Below are 21,318 nucleotides of genomic sequence, written 5' to 3'. Positions count from 1 at the left end.
TCCTGCTGCTGGTACCTTTAAAACCAGTCCACTAGACACTAAAGAATCTCAGAACCAAGCAGCTCACTGCAGAGAAGCCCCCCGACTTTAAGCCAGGCCAACTTCAATGGGGTGCCTCAGACAGAGCAGGCTTCATCCCTCCACCTGCACCCTAAGAACTCGGGCGGCTGCCAACTTCCAGAACCCAGTGAGGAGTGCAGGTATACGGGTCCAGAGACAGCAAACTCTGGCCCTCAAGGGATAGGGGACGGGCCAGTCCTTCTCATCTCCCCATCCCTACGGGGCCCTGGAGGTCATGCCCACAAACGGCCTCCAGCTGCTACTTAAGTTCCTTCAAGGCCACAGTCCAGAGACACGCAAAAGAATCTCAGAACCGATCAGCTCACTGCAGAGAGTTCTCCAGACCCTAACTATCTAAAATTTTAGAATTCCAGGAGCATGCGGCCACAAGAGCAGGCACGCAGCATCTTACGCTGTTCATAACAAGCAATACGAAATAAATTATCTGGCATCTGCCTTTTTGGCAGGTTGGAGTGGTGGTGAGAAAATTCAAAATAATGGTGTCGGGAAGGTGTGATGGTGGTGGGACCGGTGTCAAAATAATACATGAACAACTTTATGAAAATAAATACAAAGCCACTCGGTGAGCAGTTACTGCACAGGAAGCATGAGTGGCCCCAGGGAGTCCCTGTCTGACCTCTGTGGGCAACTCAGTAACCGCCATGGGGAGAGCCGTTAGGGAGAGTAGAGGCTGGGAGCACCCGCCACTCGTTCTCATCCCGACCTCAGCTTCACCATTGGCAGGTCCCATGAGCCACAGGAAGCCACTACAACGCTCCAGGTCTTTAGCTCCGAAGAGGCAGGATGGCGATGAAATCCTGCCGTGTTGGAGCACCTATTTTTAAACGGTTTTAAAATGAAGATTGGAGCCGAATCATGAACAGGACACCTTCTACATCTTGAAACAAGGCCACTGACCTCAGCGTCTCCACTTCTAACATGACTCGTCTTCCAGGCAAAGCATTTTGGGGTTCTGTGCCTAGAATTGCAGCCAATTTGACTGGCAAGTGGGAGCTCTTTCCTCCCGTGGGACCAGGACTGTCTGGTGATGAAGTCTGCCCTGCCACTGCCTAGTCAGTAAAATACAGTAGGCAGGAGAAGCCTCCTCCTGGCTAGCACGTCAACGGTAGAGGCTAGATGTCCCAAGTCCTGAGTATAAATCGCTTCCCAACTAGGAAATAATTATGCCCCGAAAGTAACAGCATTCACAATGGCTGGTTAGCTTCGTGGTAGCCATGATATTGAGTGACCACTGAGCTCATGAAAATGTGTTAGAAATGGAGAGAGAGAGGGATGTGGCAGTGAGGCTCAGAGCTTCAGAAGATGAAACGAGCAAAGAGGAACACCCACTCTTTGTCTTAGAGCATGCCGGATGCTTTGGGGACATGGAGACAGAGTAAGTAGGTTGCAGCATCCTTTTTTCCATCTTAGCGATCTGGGTCAGGCTGGTTCTACTGAGCACTCTAGTCTTCTAGTCTGTTACATGGAGGGTAAATAAAAAAGGCAACGTGGGCAGAGAGACAGTCCAGGGGCTAAGGCACTCACGTTGCAGGTGGTCCACCCTGGTCTGACCCTGGCAACTGATGAGTATTTTTTTGGTATACTTGGTATTGCTACGAGTATTTTTGGCATATTTGGTATTGATGAGTATTTTGGGGGGGTATATTTGGTTCTGTTAAGGGTATTTTTGACTTCCCTGTTAGTACGTGTAAGTCACCCCCGTGTGAGTTTACAGTTTTGAAGGAAACGTGCACTTTGTCACAGGCGGTATACCACCGAATGAGATGGTATGAAAGGGAAAAAGTTCTTATGCTGCTGCTGGGGTCTGTGGTTTGGAGCCACACCTGGTCTGCTGGGGGACACTCCAGCTCTGTGCTAGGGGGGTTGCTTCCCGCAACTCTGAGGAGCCAGCCTGGGCCTCCCGCACACAAAATAGCACTCAGCTCCCGAGCTCTGCCTCCGGCCAGACCTGCTCGCTCTCTTCACCCACCCACTCTTTGTGCATCACTATACTTCATGTAGCTACACATCCGTTAACCCGCATGTTCTCCCTCCTACCTGTCCATTTATCTAACCATCCGGCCAACCAAACAACAATATTATCCATTAGTTGTCCTTCCTTCCTTCCTTCCTTCCTTCCTTCCTTCCTTCCTTCCTTCCTTCCTTCCTTCCTTCCTTCCTTCCTTCCTTCCTTCCTTCCTTCCTTCCTTCCTCCCTTCCTTCCTTTCTCCCTTCCTTCCCTCCTTCCCTCCTCCCTTCCTTCCTTTCTTCCTTCCTTCCTTTCTCCCTTCCTTTCCTCCTTCCCTCCTCCCTTCCTTCCTTCCTTCCTTCCTTCCTTCCTTCCTTCCTTCCTTCCTTCCTTCCTTTGTTCCTTCCTTCCTTTCTCCCTTCCTTCCCTCCTCCCTTCCTCCCTCCCTCCCTCCCTTCCTTCCTTCCTTCCTTCCTTTCTTCCTTCCTTCCTTCCTTCCCTTCCTTCCCTCCTCCCTTCCCTCCTCCCTCCCTCCCTCCCTTCCTTCCTTCCTTCCTTCCTTCCTTCCTTCCTTCCTTCCTTCCTTCCTTCCTTCCTTCCTTCCCTCCTTCCCTCCCTCCCTTCCCTCCCTCCCTTCCCTCCTTTCCTTCCTTCCTTCCCTCCCTCCCTTCCCCTTTCCCCCTTCCTTCCCTCCCAGAAGACTATTCACTGAATACTCACTGTGATCCAGACCTTTTTTGAAGCTGAGGCTTTAGCTGAGAATGAGAAGAATAAGATCTTTGCTTTCATTGAGTCAAGAAGACGGATGAACAATAAATGAACATGAAGCTCTGATAGAGAAGCTATCCAGAAGTGAGCCATGTGTTAAGAGAATGCATAAAGTTTAATAAACAGATAAAAGTGGTGGGAGGGGTGCTCTATTTAAATAGCATGGCCATTTTTGCTTCTGTAATCTAGGGCCAATGTTTTGCCCATCTTTAATATCTTCTATTTCCTAATTTAAATTTCTTTAAAAAATAAACTTCCAAAGAAGTAAATAATAGCATGGTCAGAGATTGCCTGGTGAAGATGTCACTGGAAGAGGACCGTCACTTTCTCCCAGAATCCGCAGTCACAAGGCTTGGCGAAGCTCGGCCTTCCCCCCGCGGAGACTTCCCGAGTGGGCACAGCACGGGAAGACACAGTTCCAGGGATGCCAGATCCCGCAGCCGGGCCGGCTACTTCCCAATGCCCTGCTCCCCGCTCACTCCTCCAGGGCCAGAGAGGAATCAGGCCACTCTCCCCGGGCCCAACACAAAGCCCACACCATCAGTGACCACGACCACAGAAGACCACGAGGCTGTGTCTCGTTTTCATATCAATTGGCAGAAATTATCTTTATTAGAAAAATGAAATTTTTCCTGTATTTACATTTTTTACACCGTATGATCGGGCACTTTCGTTGCCTCGGGAGTTATGTACATATCGGTTTGCACACGCATCTCAAACCTCATTCCTTAAAACAGTTGGCAACACGTTGAACAGAAATTAAAGACATACTACAAGAAGACAACCATAGTATATACTTCCTCTATCATAGAAAGGTGTTAAGCAAACGTGTAATTTTGTAGCTATGCTTGGAAATATTTAATACAGTTATTAGCACTTCCTCATGCAGTGGATTAAAACATGACAGGTATTAACTGTTGCGGTTGGTAGGTGAACATCTATTCCCAAAATGAAAAACCACCGAATCGGGCGCACCGCTCACGTGGGGCGCCCACCATTCAAGAGATCAAGCCGGGTCTGATGTGGGTTTTGGACAGTGTCTGAATGTAGCGTGAATGGACACCTTCCGCAAATGGCGGGCCATGCTGGACGTACTGGGTTAAGAATGGACTCAGACACCAACCTCACCCTTCGCTCCATCCAGGTCCTCTCCTGTGGATAATGACCAGCTTGAGTGGGTATGCGGGAAGGCTTACGACATGAGTGAACAATGAAGAGTTTCTCCTCTTTGCCCAAGAAGACGGTCATCCTTGGCTCCTGTAATGATCTACTTCTTAGTCAAGCTACCCAGGAATGAACTTAGTACTTTCTGCATATTCGGCTTTGAAATATATATACTATACGGAAACACATACACAGGAAACATTCTCGTGTGGCAAGCCACAGTGGATTCTAGACTCCCGGCACTTGGCAAGGATATGCTTTTAAGATTTGTTTTAGCTGGGGAATGAGCAAGATTAAGACTCGGAGGTTAAAAACGAATCGATATGAAAATCTTTAGGAACCCTCAGGCTTGGGAAGTGTCTAAAGTCATACCCAGCCATGTTGTTAACTGTGTTATGTGTTGATGGAAGCTTCTATGAAGATATTACTCTTGATCTTATTTCCTATTTGAAAAAAGAAAAAGAAAATACCTCAACAGGGCAGTTAATATTCTTTCCGGGGGGAATTTTGAGAAAGCTGAAAGTTATTAGGAACCACTTTCATTTTTCCCAAATCTATCCATGTTTTCAGATGGTCAATAAATTTGATGCCAGAGAGTTACCTGAACCTCTGATTTCTAAATTGATTTTTTTCCCCTTAGTGGTCCTGGCCCCAGAGCTGTGTCTACAAACCTAATCAGCTCAAGATTTTATTTTTTTTAATCTTTAAAAAGTCAATACTGTTTATTTATTTGAATTAAGTTAACTGAAAATAGAAACAATTCACTACATGTTAAATAGTCTTAAATGGTTAATGAGAAACCTCAATTGAATTCAAAAGGCTATGATCGTTTCCATGGAAAAACTGACAATGTTTTTATATTTCTGGACCTTCACTATTTGCTCAGCTATCAATAGTCTTTGATTTGAGCCCTTTAAAAGCGTGAAACAGCAAAATGTCAGATCAATGAGAAGCATTTAAAATGCCAAAGACGAACTTATGTTTGCTGGAGAACAATTAACCTTATTAATTTAAAAGGCAGCTGTGGTATTGGCTACGCGTTATGTTAATATCCCTTTTGAAAGCTCTTCTCCATCCTTCCCAAAGGCGTGAGAGAGAATTGACCGGAAGAGGTGAGGACCTAGGGCTGCTGCTAATGAGGAATGTTCTGGAATTGAAGGGAAAAAAAAAAGGAGAAAGTAAACCTCGAAGAGGGACGGATGAACTGTCATGTCACTTTCGCCCTGTCTGTTTCTGCACGCCGCGGGTGCCTTATTCTGGGCAGTTCCTCTGAGAAATGACTCATCGCAAGCCACTTGCCTCTGGGTTCCTTGGAGAGCCACGTGCTCTGGACTAGGACCCCGGAGAAGAGAGAACGCCCAGTCCTGTCATTCCCTAGGGGGTTCTGGTTTTCACACAGTCCTGGGGCCCCGGGAGAGGCGACAGCCCCCAGGTTGGGACCTGAATCACTTCCGTTTTAGGAAACCGTTCTTGGCCAGTCTGGAAGATGTGCACGACTAGAGGAAATGTCAAGGACAAGGCCAGGGGCGGCGGCGGCACGTCAGCTGGCTCTCCAGAAGGACCCCGTCCTACAACACTCCAGGGACAGTCCTTCAAGGGCCAGCTTAGTGTCCCAAGAATGGGGCCTGCTGATTCCCTCACCTCGCCGCCCTGGCTCCATACAGAGAAGCACAGATGCCAGGAAAGAGGGTCCCGCGGTGTAGAGGGAGAACAGGGGGCTCCATGAGGGCCCGCCTGCCACCTTACGATGACGTCTCTGGGGGCCTCTGAGAGGACTCGGCGGCAAACTCCAATTCAGCACTTGTCAAGGAGGCGCACCGAACACACGCTCAGTGACCCGGGACCGGGTGGGACACAGTGACCAGGAAAGGATCTCCAAGACCATTTGACAGGACTAAAGGGAAGCAGAACAGAGCTAGCGGGGGGTGGGGGGGGAACAAAAACAAAATGCTTGCTAGCTGACCCTCAGCCATCCTGAGTACGGAGACACGCCTCCCCCACCCCTCCAGCTGTGCAAAATCTCTCTTTCCTCTTTCCTGTCGCACCCCTACGCCTCGCGCTGTCTGCCCGGCAGAGACAACCAAACGTGGGGAGGGCAGAGAGGGGGCCGCCACTCACAGAGAGCAAAGACCCCGGCCTTTCCACGCCCAGGTGCACTGCACACGGGGGAAGGCAGCGCAAGGCAGTGTGTGTGTGTGTGTGTGTGTGTGTGTGTGTGTGTGTGTATGCGCACGCGTGAGCACAGACTCTTTGCATATGTTTCATGGAATTAGCCCTGATGTCTACTGAGAAAAAGAAGCGAGATTAGCAAGGGAGCATTTCAGGTGAGGCACGTGCTAGCTGGAGAAGCAGCTCCCTGGGGAATGAAAAGAAAGCAGGTGCTGAGTGCAAGGGGCCAGCAGCTCTGACAAGGACCCGCCGGGACAGGGCAGGAAGCGGAGGAGGAGGAAAAGAGGGACACTGCCTGCCCCAGAGGCCCCGACACCAGCAACGGCTTCTTGAGGTCCTCCGTGCAGCATCTCTCTCTCTCCCTCTCTTCTCTCCCTCCCTCCCTCTCTCTTCCTCCCTCTCTCCCTCCCTCCCTCTCTCTCTTCCTCTCTCTCCCTCTCTCTCTCCCTCTCTTCTCTCCCTCCCTCCCTCTCTCTTCCTCCCTCTCTCCCTCTCTCTCCCTCCCTCTCTCCCTCCCTCTCTCTCTCTCTCTCTCTCTCTCTCTCTCTCCCTCCCTCTCCCTCTCTCTGTCCCTTGGATTCTGACCTCCTTGGAGATCAGGCACTTCACGAATATGCCAAACACATGGAAGTTCTTCTTAAAGCAAGTTCTCATTGCTGATGAGGCTGGGGCCAGTCTGAGCCTGCATGTCCCCATCAGCGGAGTGGGGCGACCACTCCCATCCTAAGGTTCTGAGGTCGTTCACATTCTCGGGCTGGCACGGGTGGAAATACACTGGGATACTTGCAAATGCAGGTGCTTGGGAGACGCAAACAAAACTAAATAAAACAAAACTAAGCTTCTAGTCATACGAGAAATGGGCTGGTAGGGGAGAAGGAGGGGCCTCCCCCACTCCCCCATCTCCCTAAAACAAACTCCATCCTCTGTGACCTTCCTCAGCCCCACTCCTTCCTCTCAGGGGGACCTGATGCAAGTTTCCCTCTGGGCTGGAGCGATAGCATAGTGGGTAGGGCGTTTGCCTTGCACGCGGCCGACCCGGGTTTGATTCCTCCATCCCTCTCGGAGAGCCTGACCGGCTACCGAGAGTATCCCACCTGGACGCCAGAGCCTGACAAGTACCCGTGTTGTATTCCATATGCCAAAAACAGTAACAACAAGTCTCACAATGGAGACGTTACTGGTGCCCGCTCAAGCAAATCGATGAGCAATGGGACGACAGTGCTACAGTGCTCCCTCCCTCTCTCTCTCCCTCCCTCCCTTCCTCCCTCCCACCCGCCCTTGGTTCCCCTCCCCCACCCACCCCAGCCACAACTGTAGGCACTTGGGACTCAACCTGGAATTCTCCCGCCCTTCCCTGACCATCTGTACCTGAATGATCACAAACACTTCCCACAAGTCAACACATGAAGCAAACAAACACGATTTCCCGTCACAGTCTGTTTTCCGATGCCTGAGGATTTCTTCCAACCCTTCCTGAGGGATAGGTCGCAAAAGAGAGGGGAGCGGGGATGCGAGTGGGGGAAACTGGAGAATAAGAGGCCCGTATTTCAGCGGCCCGCCCAGGAAGGGGGAAGGACGGACGGGGGGTCCTTCTGCCCCACGCCTGCCTCCTCTCCTCCCTCCGCGAAGGCTGAAGTAGCTGAGGCTGTAGTCCGTGAGCTACAGTCTCCAAAAGGGCTCCCGTGTCCAGAAGAGGAATTTTGGGGGGATGGATTATGGGCTCAAAGACATTCTCCTTTTCTGCGAAGAGGCGGATCACTTCCGCTCTTTACATAGATTCCGTATTTGCAGCCCATGGGTTCTTGCTTATTTTTCGCATCGGGGAATTCAATTTCTAGATGAAAAGTGATGCTTTTTTTTTTAAATCCCCTTTGCTTCTCCTGAACCCGTGCAGGCCTTACAGGGAGAGTCGGTGGTGCCCTTTGGTACCCGGAGCTCCGGAGAGAGAGAACACATGGTTGGCTCAAGGGCCACTGAGGTCGTTCATCTTTGGTTTGGGTTGTTTGTTTGTTTGTTTGTTTGAACTGTAACCCTTGTTCTTGTTGATTCTCCCCAGGAAGTAGATCCTTGACAATAATAATAATAATAATAATAATAATAATAATTCCTCTCCTCCAGAACTGAGAAGCAGAAGTGCGGGGAGCTTAAAGGAAAATCGAATTGAAGGACATGTTTGGACTGTGTAAGGCAAGGGCCAGGAAGCCGGGGTAAGGTCCGGGGCATTCTCTGGCTCTGTCCCCCGAGGTACTTGGGCGGGCACCCTAGGGTTGACGCCAAGAAAGGAACCGAGTGAAGAGGCTGGATCCCGAAGTCCTGGGTTCGAGACTCAGCTCTGATACCAGCTCCCTGCCCCCACGGTTACTCTCCCCTCCCCTCCGCCTCCCTGCCGGCCCTGAGTGGAGCCCCCTTATCCGGCCCTGTGCGGGGTGGGGATTGCACTTCTGGGAACAAATGCTGGAGAGGGAGAAGGAGAGGAATGGAAATGGGAAATGTGCCCGGCGGGGCTGTGGAAGCCACACACCTCTCCAGGGCAGCGCGGACTTCCTAACACACAGCACACCGCCCCCCACGCCCGGAGTTTCTTCAGAGCCACGAAGCACAGAGACCCAAATCCTACATGGCTTGATTCATGCTCAACAGTACAGAGATATATATATTTTTTTTTTTCAAAAAAAAAAAAAAGAAAATGACAAGGAAAAGAAAAGGTGCCCTCTCTGTAAACATCGCCCGGGGCTAGTCACCCAGGCACCCCTGGTCTTTCACAGACGCTTTACATTATGTACAGTGTGATTTGAAAAACACGCGGGCGCGTGGCGTGTGGCAGTCAGGCGTGGCGGTTATTGACGTGTGTACAAGAGCGGTTTCCTGATCCCAGGAGGGCCCGTGATCGGCCCCTTGGACGGGGAGTGGCACGCGGACCCCCTCTGACGGCCAGACACCAAAACCGATCGCGTGGGCAGGGCCGGGGGCAGGCGAGGGGGGGTGTGCTGGGAGACGCGTCTGGATCTGCCACCTGACCCCTCAGGCTGCCCCGCTCACCCGGAGATGGGGCAGGCCAGACGTCTGATTTTGGTTTCAAGAGCAAGCAAGCCCCGTTTCCGGGCTGACAATTGCCTGTGAGTGGGTGAGAGCTTCACTTCCACCCTGTCCCGACCAGCGCGCAGGCACCCGTCTCCCCCCACTGCTGTGGGCCCTTTGCTTTCCCGTCACACATACACGCACGCACCAGCCACCAACGGGTCCCGGTTCAGAAATGACGCCTGGTTCCCCTTATCCAGAAACTTCTGCAACACTCTGGAGCCAAGGACACCGTCCCGGGCTGTCGGAGGCGTGACAAATCTACTCAGCACAGCTGAATGATATTTACGTCTCACAAACGAGTATTTAGTTTAGGTCTTCGACCGCGAGAGATTTCTGGGCAAGGCATTTATTTATATGACTTGCTCATTAACACAGCACTTTTTGGGTTGAAAGGAGATAAATTTTTAATCACCGTTCAATTAACACCAACTCTCCACCCTTCCCTTTTTTTTTCCCATTAGCAATTCTATTTGCAGAGAATTCAGGACATTTGTCATTTTCTGAGGAGGGGTACAGAATATTAAAGACTCCATCCAGGAGAATGCACAGGCACGGGGGGGGGGGGGGGGCCTCCTGACTAATTTCCTACCTTGGCTGGGGGCCCATCTAAGCGAAACTCTTTCATTTGTAAACAAGGTGCAATTTTCAGTTCTCTCTCCTGAAAATAAGTGTGAATTGATTCGATGGATGTGGCTGCGGCCAGAACTGAATTGTGATGCTTTCCGCTCAAGAGGGGCCTTTGGGGATTCCTTGGGCGCCCTCTGAGGGGCCGTGGGGGAGAGGCAGGCCCCATGCTCCTGCCAGCTGCATCCACGGATGCCCTGAGGTTTGAGGAGGGCAGGAAGGTGAGACGTGGGGTGGAGGGGGGCAGGGTTGAGGGGGGAGGACATTGATCCCCACACGGGCCAGGGGGTCGGAGGGCGGGAGTGGGGCCACAGGCCTCACCTCAGAGAAGCCTCAGGAGTCAGCAGGCCTCACAGATCCACCTTCAGGCTCTGCAGACCTCTCCCCTCCCCCTCCCCACCGCGGGCGGGGGTCGTGGACAGGGCCACGGGCCACTGCGTTCGGGTGTGCCGGCTGCGCTGTCACAAGCAGGTAAACCACTGAAACGGCATGAAGGGGTCGATGCACAGATGCCAGGATGTTCGGGTTCCAGAGGGTCTGGGCTCTGGGGTGTCCCCACGTCTCAGCTTTCAGGGCTGGGGGGATCTTCTGGAGAATTCCTTTGGGCCCAGCCCTCAGACTTGCCAGGGAATTCTCACCACCTTGACCCCGTGTTCTATTCCCAGGGTCCTTCCCCAAACGCCCAGCCTGGCCAGCTGCCCCTCACCACCCTCCACCGAGAAGCGGCCGTCAGCACTGGCGTGACTGTCCTTCCCCCGGGGTGGCTCCAGGAAGAGGCGGGGCTGGTGCTGGGGACCGACTCTCGCTGCACCTACAGTGAGCGGGTCCGGTCCCCACACGTCCCACACTCCGGGGCTGTTTCTCAGCCACGTTCCTCCGGGCACTTTCCCGACTCACGTTTTCTAGTTTCTGAGTCCCGAGCGGGGTGTGACCACTGCAACCGGAAGGCGCCTTTCTGGTCACGGGCGTCATTCCCAGAGCAGCGCACTGTCCCTGGAGATCGGTCGCCTCTGGCAGCCCCCCGCCCCCCACCCAAGGGACAGAGTGCATCTCGGGAGGCTGCCGGGTTACGGCTCGGTCTTCTGGGAGGACTCTGAGACCCAGCCCAGGATAAAAATGCGGCAGGTGTGTGGGGTGACGGGAGCGGGCAGGCTGGGGGCACCGGGATCTGGAGGGTCCTGGAAGGGGTGAGGCAGGAAACTCAAGAAGCAACAGGGCGGCTGAGTTTGGACGCAGGGGTGACCATCCTCCTCGGCTTCCCCACTGTGGGTCTGGGGGTGCAGAGAGCGAAGGTGCAAGATGCCATCACGCTGGGGACACCTTGGGGGGAGGGGGAGTCTCTCCAGGAGATGAAGCCATTGGATGACCCCAACTCCGTGGGACGTTTCCCCAAACCTGCCCGCTCCTGGGGGAGATAACACACACAGGCAGGGGGCCGGGGTGGGGGCTGGGAGGAAGAAGAGGGTCCAGGAAACAGGAAGTAGCTTTCCAACGTGCACCTCCCCACTGCCCCTCTTCCCCCCCCCCCACAACTGCTTTTTTTCAACAACCAGAAGCAAAACGTACACGATCAGGAAATGTGTGAACTGATCTACACTTGCTAAGTTCCTGCGGTGGACCCCGGGCAGGCCTGGGGGGTCCGCAGCGCCCGAGAGGCCATCCCAGTCACGCCCTACAAACCCACCGGTGACAAGGCTGGAACTATGAAATGCCAGGACTATGGGTGCTGGGGTGTCACATTCCTTTGAAAGCGAGAATATTCTGGCCTGATGCACTGTCACTGTGACCTTTATTGGGGGCTGGGGGGGGCAAGCACTCAGCACTCTCCCACGCGCTTCCCATGCAGCAAAAAGCCCCTTCTTCGCCCAGTTTGAAATAATAATAATAATAATAATGGTAACGAGGATGGTTCCTGGCCTCTGCACAGCTGCCATCCACGTGGACACAGTCACGGCATGGATTCACGACGACAAAGGCTTGGCGACATTCACCCTCTGTCCGAGGGGCTGAGAGCCACTCTGTCCCCCCACCGCGGACTCTTTTTTTTTTTCCTTTTGGAAGAGAGGGGTCGCTTGTCCCACTGGAGGTTGGCCACAGTCGGGAGGGTGCTCAGGGCGAACACAGCACGCACGCATGCACGCAGCTGTGGCCGTGCACGATCCGAAGGCTTCTGGTCTGGGGAGGTCGGGGCGGCCACGGTGTCCCAGGCAGGCGGACCTAGAGCGTTTTACGGCTCTCGGCACAAACGGCCACAGGAGCCACGCCTGGGACAGCGACACGGCAGGGCTGGACGAGTGAGGGTTCCTCCGGGAGGGACGGGGGACAGATACTATACAACCCTGAGTCATCACCAGAAGAGAGGGGAAGCAAACTGAACATACACAGGGGTCTGCGGGGGCGGGGGCGGGGCGGGCACCGTGCAGAGCTGGGAGGTGCGCGTGGGTCAGACACAGAGGGTTATGCAGCTCTGCACGAGACCCTCGAAGCCATGGGGGGTGGGGGGCACCTGTGCACACACCCATGTGTTTTCGCAGCTGTCCACGTTTGTTTGTTTGTTTGTTTTGGGGGGAGGGGACTGTGGCCGTGCCCTCTGAACATGTCTTGGAAATGGACTGGGATGAAGGTCACCAAGTCGCCACGAGCACAAACCCATCTGCTAGTCCTCTGGGGGTGCGGGTGGGGGCTGAGGGTCAGGGGTCAGGGGCTGGGGTGGGGTCGACAGGCGGCACAATTAAGCAGGACCTTCCCGGCAGTCAAGCTTCCTGATCGCTGGCGTGGGGGGTGGGGTGGGGGGCGGCTCGGAGGGTGGGGGGCGTTTCTCTCCAACGCGCTCTCGGCTGCTTCGCTGGCTGGGGGTCGGGGTTCCATGCATACCATATTGCTTACGCGGAGCGGGGGTCGGGGGCGGGGGTGGGGGTGGGGACCCAGGAGGTGCTTTGGGTGGGTGGACATTCCAGGGCCGGGTCGGGCATCACGGGATTGGGAATCTAGGCTTGTCACATCACCGTCAGCCTCCGACGCCTCCTCGCGACCGCCCACCGCCCCCGGCGCGCGTGTCCAGAACCGCCCTCGAGTGCGCGCGCGCACGTGTGGATGTGCGTGGGGGTGCGGGTGTGTGTGTGCGCGTGCGCAGTGGGGACTGCTTTGGGTTCGGGGCTCAGCCCTCTGCTCGACACAGGCCCCCTCCCCGAGTGGAAGCTATCGCATGCAGACGCCAAAGAACCCGCTTCCGCCACCAGCCCCCCCCCCCCCCACGCTGCCCCCACCTGTCCTGGACCCGCTTCGCCTCCTCTCCGCGCCCGGCCCGACGCGGGGCGGGGCCCGCCGGCCAGCCAACACGTTATTTACCCTCCGGAACCTTGGCCATTCCGCAGGTGTCCCTAGGGGGGGCGGGGTGGTCAGACCGTGTGACCAGGAGGTGTCGTTAAACGTCGGATTCGATACTAGGCATTTTCTTGTACACACGTCTATTGCTGCAGGAATTCAGAACCCTGGGGGTCGAGTACAGATTATTCTTATTCGCAGCGTAAGGCAAAACATGCTCGGAAATGTACACGTCGCCGCCGTGGCCCCGGCTGTCCCGGGAGCAGTACGATGCCGTGGACCGCAGGGACGAGCGCAGGTAGCTGTCGCTCATGGCCTGCGAGGGCAGGGAGTGTTTGTAGGGGTCCGAGGGGCACCTGCCGATCACCAGGCGGTGGTCGTCCCCGTAGGAGTGGAGGAAGGGGTTGTCGGAGGTGTGGTCGGGCAGGAGCGACTTGCTCCGCTTGCTGTCCTCCAGGCCCGGGGGGAAGAGGGAGCTCTTGTTGCCCAAGAGTTTGCTGGAGGGGACGCTGAAGAGGCTCCCGTACAGGTTCCCCTCCAGCAGCCGCTCCCGGTCCTTGAGGCTGACGCTGCGGCCCGCGCGGCCGGCGGCGTCCGCCTCCCGGGCCTTGTCGAGGATGTTGTCGTGGGAGCGCTGCCGGCTCATGTGCAGCTTGTTCTTCGGCAGCTGGAGGGCGCTGTTCTGGGCCCAGTCCTGCGCGGCGTAGGACTCGTCCGGGCTGGCCCGGCGGCCCGTGTCCTGCAGCATCTGGTCCTCGTCGATGTCGTAGAGGTTGCCCAGGCGCAGGCAGGCGTCGCACTTGAAGGGGGAGCGCACCGTGAAGTGGCCGGCGTAGGTGGGCAGGTGGGACAGGCAGCTCCGGCAGTGGGTGGAGTTGGAGCGGTAGCGCTCGCTGCCCTCGCTGTGCGGGGAGCTCGTGTCCTTCAGCGTGAGGTGCTTGGAGTAGACCTTGTAGTGCTCGTTGTTGGGCAGGCTGCCGCCGCCACTGCCGCTGTCACCAATGCCGCCGCCGCCGCCGGGCTGCGCGTTCCGGGTGAGGGGCAGCGTGGCGTCGCCCTTGCGGTAGTTCTCGCCGGCGTCCGCGTAGGGATCCGGGAAGCTCTCGGGCACGGACAGGTTGTCCACCAGCTGCGGGGGGTCCAGGTGGAAGCTGGGCTCCTTCTCGCCGTCGATGGTGTAGATCTTGTCCCGGGGCGAGCTGGCTTTGGTCTTCAGGAAGGAGCCGCGCTCCGTGCCCTCGCCGCCCTCCGGCGGGTACTTGGAGGCCAGCGACCTTTTGAAGTTGTCCTTGGTCTTGTGGTTCTTGCTGTTGTCCGGCTCCCGGTAGGCCGTGGCCCGGCTGGACGCCTCGGAGATGTCCGAGTGGGCCAGCTCCTCGGGCAGGTAGCGCGGGCTCTTGAGCGAGTGGGCGCGGTTCTCGCCGGGCCCGTCCTCCCCCCGCGGGCACGCAGGGTTCTGGCTCAGGGAGTCCTGCCGCAGAGACTCCATGGATTTCTTCCAGAGCTGCCGCGGCCGGGAGCTGCCCTTGGCGTCCGTGCTCACGGCCACCTCCACCGTGTTGGGGTTGGCCTCGTTGAGCGTCAGCGGGTGCTGGCCCGGGAACACGTAGTTGTTGAGGCTGTCCTTGTGCCGGTTGGCCACGAACGTCTGCAGCTCGTTCATGCTGTCGCCGAAGAAGCCGTCCTTGCCCTGGAAGGAGCGGGGGTCGGCGTAGATGGGGTTGCCCTTGTCGGGGACCATGTCCATGATGAGGGACCCCCGGGGGATGAAGTCGGCCGTGCCCTGCGGGGAGTCCATGCGCGGGGGGTTCGCGTGGGGCGCGTTGGACATGCTCTTGGCCGAGCGCAGCAGCTTCAGCACGTTGCTCTGGGAGCCGCTGAAGTCGGGGGACTTCTTCTTATCCTCGATGTGCACCCCGTGGATGCAGCTGTAGATGCCCTGGGGGAGGAACACAGGACACGGTCAGCCACGGCCGAGCGCCCGCTGCCAGCACGGGATGTGTGGTCGACACAGCCTCCCGGCTCGCGACGACTCGACACGTGTGCACACGGCGATCCACAGCGACCCGGGACCCCGGGCGCCCAGGGCGGTCACGGAGCCCCGCTTTGAGGAAGGCGCCCGGGGTTTGCTTTGGAGCTGGCGTCAGCGGGAAAAGGGGCCCCTGAAGTGGCTTCTGGGGGGAACTGCTGCATCCGCAGCCTGAGCACAGGCCATGGAGCAGGAGCACCGGGAACGTCCTGCCTTAGACGGGCTTGAGGCGAGGCAGAGCGTCGGCTGTGCTTGGCCGCCCAGGGGGCTTCTGGGAGGGGCAGACACAGGTGCTGGGGGAGAGGACAATGGAGGCGGGGACTTAGCTGGGCTCTCAGGGGACAGCAGCTGACCATGAAGCCGAGGAAAAACAAGAAAGGATGGAAGTGAGGGCGAGGGAGGGGGGCTGAAGGCGGGGCCAGCTCAGACTCCTCGCCTGCCCCCTCAGACTCGGCGTGCATGTGTGTGTGCACATGTGCATGTGTGCAAGTGTGTGGACGTGTGTGTGGGGGAGTCCGCGTGTAGGCCTGTGTGTGTTTGTGTATGTGTGCACGTGTGTGTGTGTGTATGCGTTCGTGTGTGTGCATGTGCATGCATGAGTGTGTGTGTGCATGTGTGTGTGCTGGCATGTGAGTTTGGCCGATGGGGACAGAGGAGCTGGGACTGGCCTGGAGAACGATGGTGGTGCCTGGGGAATGCCCCGAGGCATGGAGCCCTCCAGGGCTCCCGGCGTGCTTGGGCATCCTCAGGCTTCACTCTCCGTCTCAGGTGCCCACCCACCTTCCCCTGCCCAGGTCATGGGGAGGCCAGTGCTGTCGGTAGGTTCAAGTGAGAGCCATCCGTGGTACGCACCCATCTTGACATGCTCAACAGGAGAGTCTGAGACGAGAGCGGGGTTCCCGCGGGGGTGGAGGTGGAGGAGCGGGTACAGGGGCCCTTTGGGTGGCGGCAGATGGTTGTGGGGACCGGGGCGGGGGCAGCGGTGGCCCTGAAACATACCCAGTGTCACCAAGCAGGGTGGCTTCCGTGCAGGAGAAGGCTCTATCTGCATCTCCCCAGCCACGTGGGGAGTGTTCTCCATTCGGTCGCCCAAGGCATTCATGGCACTGGGGTCTGTGCGCCCCTGCCCCCCACCCCCCCTGCCCTTCATCCCCACCTGGGCAGTCATTCCCAAGGGGCACGTTGAAATTAAGGCGCAGGCTTTGGCCGGCTCCGTCCAGGGCTGACCAGGAGGCAGCTGAGCGTTGCGAGAGTGAGCACGCGGCTGCCGTGGCCTTGGGCTGGACTCGGGGATACACGAGGGACTAGCAGTGGGCTCCGGTAACAGTGCCCCCCTGTCCTTCTGTGGAAGGGTGGGGCTCAAACTGAAGCTGCAGTGAGGCTCAGGGACCTTGAGAGCCTCGAGCCATCCCCTTCCCCGCCCCCCACCCCACTGTGGGGTCCCTACAGAGAATCTCCACGCCCGCCTCCCAGAACAGCTGAGAGACAGCCCACGCCCCCCTCTCCACTCCCCTACACCCCGGGCTGTGTGGGCAGCGTCCCTGACTCCAGATCTCAGGGCAGTACCCAGCCCCCCTCCCGTCTGCTTCTCTGCGTGTGAGCCTGGCTGTGCTTCCGGAAGTGGGAAGAAGGGCGACACCACAGCACCTGCTGCTGGCCCAGTCGCCTCCATGCACCCCTCTCCCCGCACGCCCCCTTGTCCCCCAAGACACTTGGGCCTGGAGCAGGAGCTTAGCTCGTCGGTCCTAACAACCACCCGGGCAACTTGGCTCCTTCACGGCGTCTCAGGCGGAGGAAAGGCACTTCCTGAAAAGAGGAGCATTTCCAGGGGGCACAACTGTGTGCATTCGATTGAGATAATCCCAGGACCATGTGGAGATGAAAACCCTTCCATAGCTGGCAGTCAGCTTAAAGTTGGCACCATACCTAGCTACGAGCACGCACATGATTATACTTGAGCAAGCTGTGTGTTTAGATGCCACCGAGCTAATTAAGAAATACGCCTTTGCAGAGGACCAAGTGCAAGGTGCCATGAAGCAGAGAGAAAATAAACTCTCCGTTCTGAGCCAAGGTAGAATCTCCAAAGTTCTCAAGACACCCTATGCCTATGCCCCTATACCAACCCAAGAATGCACCAATTCCTTCCCAAACGCTTAGTTTTCTCAATAAATATCGGCAAATGAAAAAAAAAAACCTCCACTTCAACCGTGTTTTAAATCCTAATGTATCAAACTGGTGCAGCAGAGAGAATAAATACCAAGTAGGTAAATGGAAGAAAGGGCACCAAGTGGATGGATGGGTGCGTGTAGGGATGGATGGAGGGATGGGTGGATGTGAAGATGAATGGATGGAGGGATAGGTGGACTTAGGGATGGATGGGTGGATACAGGGATGGATGGATGGATGGATGGATGGATGGATGGATGGATGGATGGATGGATGGGTGGGTGGATGTAGGGATGGATGGATGGGTGGATGTAGGGATGGATGGATGGATGGATGGATGGGTGCATGGATGGATGGGTGGATGTATGTAGGGATGGATGGACGGGTGGATGTAGGGATGGATGGATGTAAGGTGGACATACATGGAGGTGGATGGATGGATAGATGTAGGGGTGGACAGATGGATAGGTGGATGGGTGGGTGGATGCTGGATGAGAGGATGGATGGAGAGGTAGGACAGATCTAGAGGTGCAGAGATGGCTGGAAACAGGGGTGGGCAGATGAACAGGTGGATGCAGGGGTGGGGGCTACTGACCCTGCTGATGGAGAAGAGCAGCCCTGGGCGGTCAGAGCACACGCCGGTGAAGCAGAAGCGCAGCTTCCAGTAGAAGAGGTGCTCCCAGACAAAGGTGATGAGGCTGAGGGCCATGGCCGCCGCCAACATGTAGAACACGCCGGCCATGTTGTCGATGTCCAGCTGGCTGCTCATGACCTCGTTCTTCTCGTTGTGACAGATGCCCGTGAGCCACAGAGTCTCCAGCTCCTCCATCTCCCCTGGGCGAGAGACAAGACCCGCGGGCAGTGAGGGGTGGCAGAGGCGACAGGTCTCTGCGCAGGGGGCTGCCAGCCACGAGCCCGGGAGCCAGTTCCAGAGCTCCCTGGGCCCGTGTGCCGGGTGGGGGAAGAGGAAGCCAGGAGGGAGCAGAGACGGAGACCACGTGCTGCGTGCACCTGGCAGGGTCCCTGGTTTGGGGATGGGGGTCGGGATCATCCTGATGCACCCACCCCTCTCCCCGACAAACGCCCAACCCTGGCACAGGAAAGAAGCTGGCGGCCTCCCTGGGCACGCCTGTGTTCCCTTTCTGAGGCTGTCACCTGGCGCTCGGAGATGGCAGCTGCCAGCAGCCTGCTGCCAGGTGCATATCACAAGCCCCCCCTCCCCCCGTTCCCAGAGCTGTGCTGGGGGGCCCCCAGATGTGCCTCTGGCCAGTTGCTCCCTGAGGACGGCTGCCTGGCACCACAGTAAGGCGCCCCCCGGCCGTGCCTGGCACAAGGTGGTTTGCAGACCCTCGAGGGGCTCGTGTCTTCCTCCAGGGCAACGTTCATGATCCGCCCCCCTCCGAAGTCACCCATAAGCAGGATACAGGAGACACAAAGCGTTTGTGAGAGGTCTGTCTGAGGGACCAGTCGAACATGACCACGTCCCACTTCAGCAGGAAATGAAAGAAGATGGCGAGGATTGGCGAAAAGGCAAAACCCAACCTCTCTCTCTCTCTCTCTCACTCTCTCTCTCTCACTCTCACTCTCTCTCTCTCACTCTCACTCTCTCTCTCTCTCTCACTCTCTCTCTCTCACTCTCACTCTCTCTCTCTCTCTCTCACTCTCTCTCTCTCTCTCTCATTTTCATCCAGTTGCCATTTAGGAGGAAATTCTCTGGATCTAAATGTCTCACAATTATGCTAACTGTCTAGCAATCCACTAAACTCTGACAGTCTATGATTCTGCCTTTAAAAATTATGCTTCAGAGACATTACAAATCAAAGAAGGCGCATATACTGTTAAAAGGCAGTCTGAACGTAGAGGGTGTGTGTATATCTATCTATATGCATACACACACGCATATATATATACACACACACACACTTAAGAGACAAAATGTAATGAGATGCAGAATAAAAGAAGAAAAGATTCCAAATGTTTGATTCTCTTGTCAAACATCAATCACAACTCCGTTCCCACTGTTCATCTGAAAACACATTCGGGAAACTAGAGTGGGTTTTGCTTTTGGTTTGTTCTTATTCCCGGATGATCTGGTGGGACAGGAAGTGGAAGATGACAATGGTTTCTCCTGGGCCCTTGGAAGCTATCGTTGAGTTTCCTTATCCCCTAGGTGGGGAGTGAGCCAGCAGCTCATCCTCTACGTGGCCTTATGTTCTCCACAATCTCTATTTTCTCTCCGTTGCATTTAAGCCTTTTGCTTTGGGGCCAGGGAGAAGGCTCAAAGGTCTGAGCATCTGCTCTGCCAACAAGAGGACCAGATTCTGCCCCTGGCACCATATGGTTCCCCACACCCTAGGGAGGGCCTGCCATGGTCCCTAAGCACCCCTGGATTTGGTGTCACCCAAACCCAAACAACCAAACCCAAACAATCAAAAAAGAAGAAAACAAAACAAAAAAAATAATTGCATTCTGTCTTTGGGATGGGCCCTCGGCAAGGAGGTGTTAATTGGCTTCTGCTCTGGACTCCGTGTACTTCTTGCATCTGATGACTCATAACTTTAATTCTGGAAAAATCTCACCCATTGTTGCTCTGTACTTGAACGTCCCACATCTTTCCTTCTTTGAAAGGTAATTTTCAGTACCCACAGAAGCAGAGAAGGAAGTAGAGTTCCCAGATACTCTGTCTCTGTTCCTGCCTTCAACCCCGTTGTAGGAAGAGCATCTTGATAACGGACCAGCCAGTGTGCAACCTCATCACTAACAAGACTGCATCGCTTACGTGATTCACTCAAAGGGTCTTGCCAATTGCTAGGTGACACAGTTCCCTGACCCTCCACCCGGACCCATGGCAATGCCCTGTCCTTGTTCCTCTTTCCGGAATAACATGTACTTCCAATGATGTGCAAATGTCCCTTCACGTCTGAACATTCTGAGACACGGGTCCCGAGGTGAGCTCATCACTGTGTGAGGTCATGCAAACAGAGACGGTCCAGACCATCTCTGGGCACTGCAAGGTGCATGGCCTGCAGATTTGGTCCGTGGTTGATGGCAATATTGGGGACAACTGTGGTCCTGTCAGGCTTCCTTCACTTCCTCACATGCGTTGAAGCTTCCTCCAAATCTTCCCGTATCTCCAGCTTCATTTCCTGTTATCCTGGAATCCTAAGCGACTGTGTGGTTTGCGGGTCCCTTTGCCCATAGCACCTGGGTAGCTCCCCAGGGCTGGCAGTGATGAACAAGGCAGCGCAGACACCATGGGCAGGGGTTTGTGAGGACACAAGTTTCAAGGGTAGCTAGCCAAGAGCATCTTCGCTAGGGTTTCTGGTTAGTGTGGCCGGAAACATTCAGGCTGTTTCCCACGTGGCTGGACCATACCGTACACCCCAAACCCAGGTCCCAGCTGCAGCTGAGTATTCCTGTGGCTCCCGACCTCGGGAAATCCCACGGCAGCTGTGCCACGCTGGATTCCATTGGCATGAGGGGAGTCTCGGTGAGCCACTGTCAGCCCCCAAACAATGGCAAGAACTCCATCTTCCTTTTCTTCTGACACTTCTGTTTAAAATATTCTGGACACCGCGGTCTGGTCTCGAGGTCATTAACTTTGCTTTAATATCCCCCTTCCTTTATCTCTACTGGCTGCAAGTGCGAAGATTCCCACAGATCTTACAGTTCATTTAGTCTTTCATTAGGAATATTAAGTTTGATGATTTAATTTTAATCTATGTGACATTCCATGCCTCTTTAAAAGCGCTGCCTGTTCTTTTTTATCATCATGTCCTACTTAGCGAGCAGGCTTTGGAAAAAAAAAAAAACATTTGCAGATATTTCGAAGTTTCAGACTTGGAGTGTCTCAGACCCTTTTCCCGACCCTCTGTCCTGTCACCTGGGGTCCTGGTTCTCATGTGGGGCCGAGTGCACAGCGCCTCAGCGCACTTGGCCCACTTAGAGAAGGCAGAGTTCCAGG

At 55.6% G+C, this 21,318-nt stretch overlaps 1 protein-coding gene across 1 annotated transcript in view; it reads right to left on the bottom strand.

The window, feature by feature from the left end:
* Window positions 1–3,375: 3,375 nt before the first annotated feature.
* GRIN2A (glutamate ionotropic receptor NMDA type subunit 2A) overlaps window positions 3,376–21,318 on the bottom strand; it is a 275,021-nt gene continuing 257,078 nt past the window's right edge. Inside the window, exons 13-14 of the mRNA XM_055136810.1 lie at window positions 17,950–18,188; window positions 3,376–15,098 (exon numbers count right to left, since the gene is read on the bottom strand). Coding sequence (XP_054992785.1) covers window positions 13,260–15,098; window positions 17,950–18,188 — 2,078 coding nt within the window. The 3' untranslated portion in view covers window positions 3,376–13,259. The remainder of the gene's footprint in view (window positions 15,099–17,949; window positions 18,189–21,318) is intronic.

The sequence above is a fragment of the Sorex araneus genome, chromosome 4, assembly GCF_027595985.1.
Source record: "Sorex araneus isolate mSorAra2 chromosome 4, mSorAra2.pri, whole genome shotgun sequence".
NCBI classification, from domain to species: domain Eukaryota; kingdom Metazoa; phylum Chordata; class Mammalia; order Eulipotyphla; family Soricidae; genus Sorex; species Sorex araneus.
Note: the sequence above shows the minus strand (reverse complement) of the source record. Positions and strands in the feature narration are given on the sequence as shown.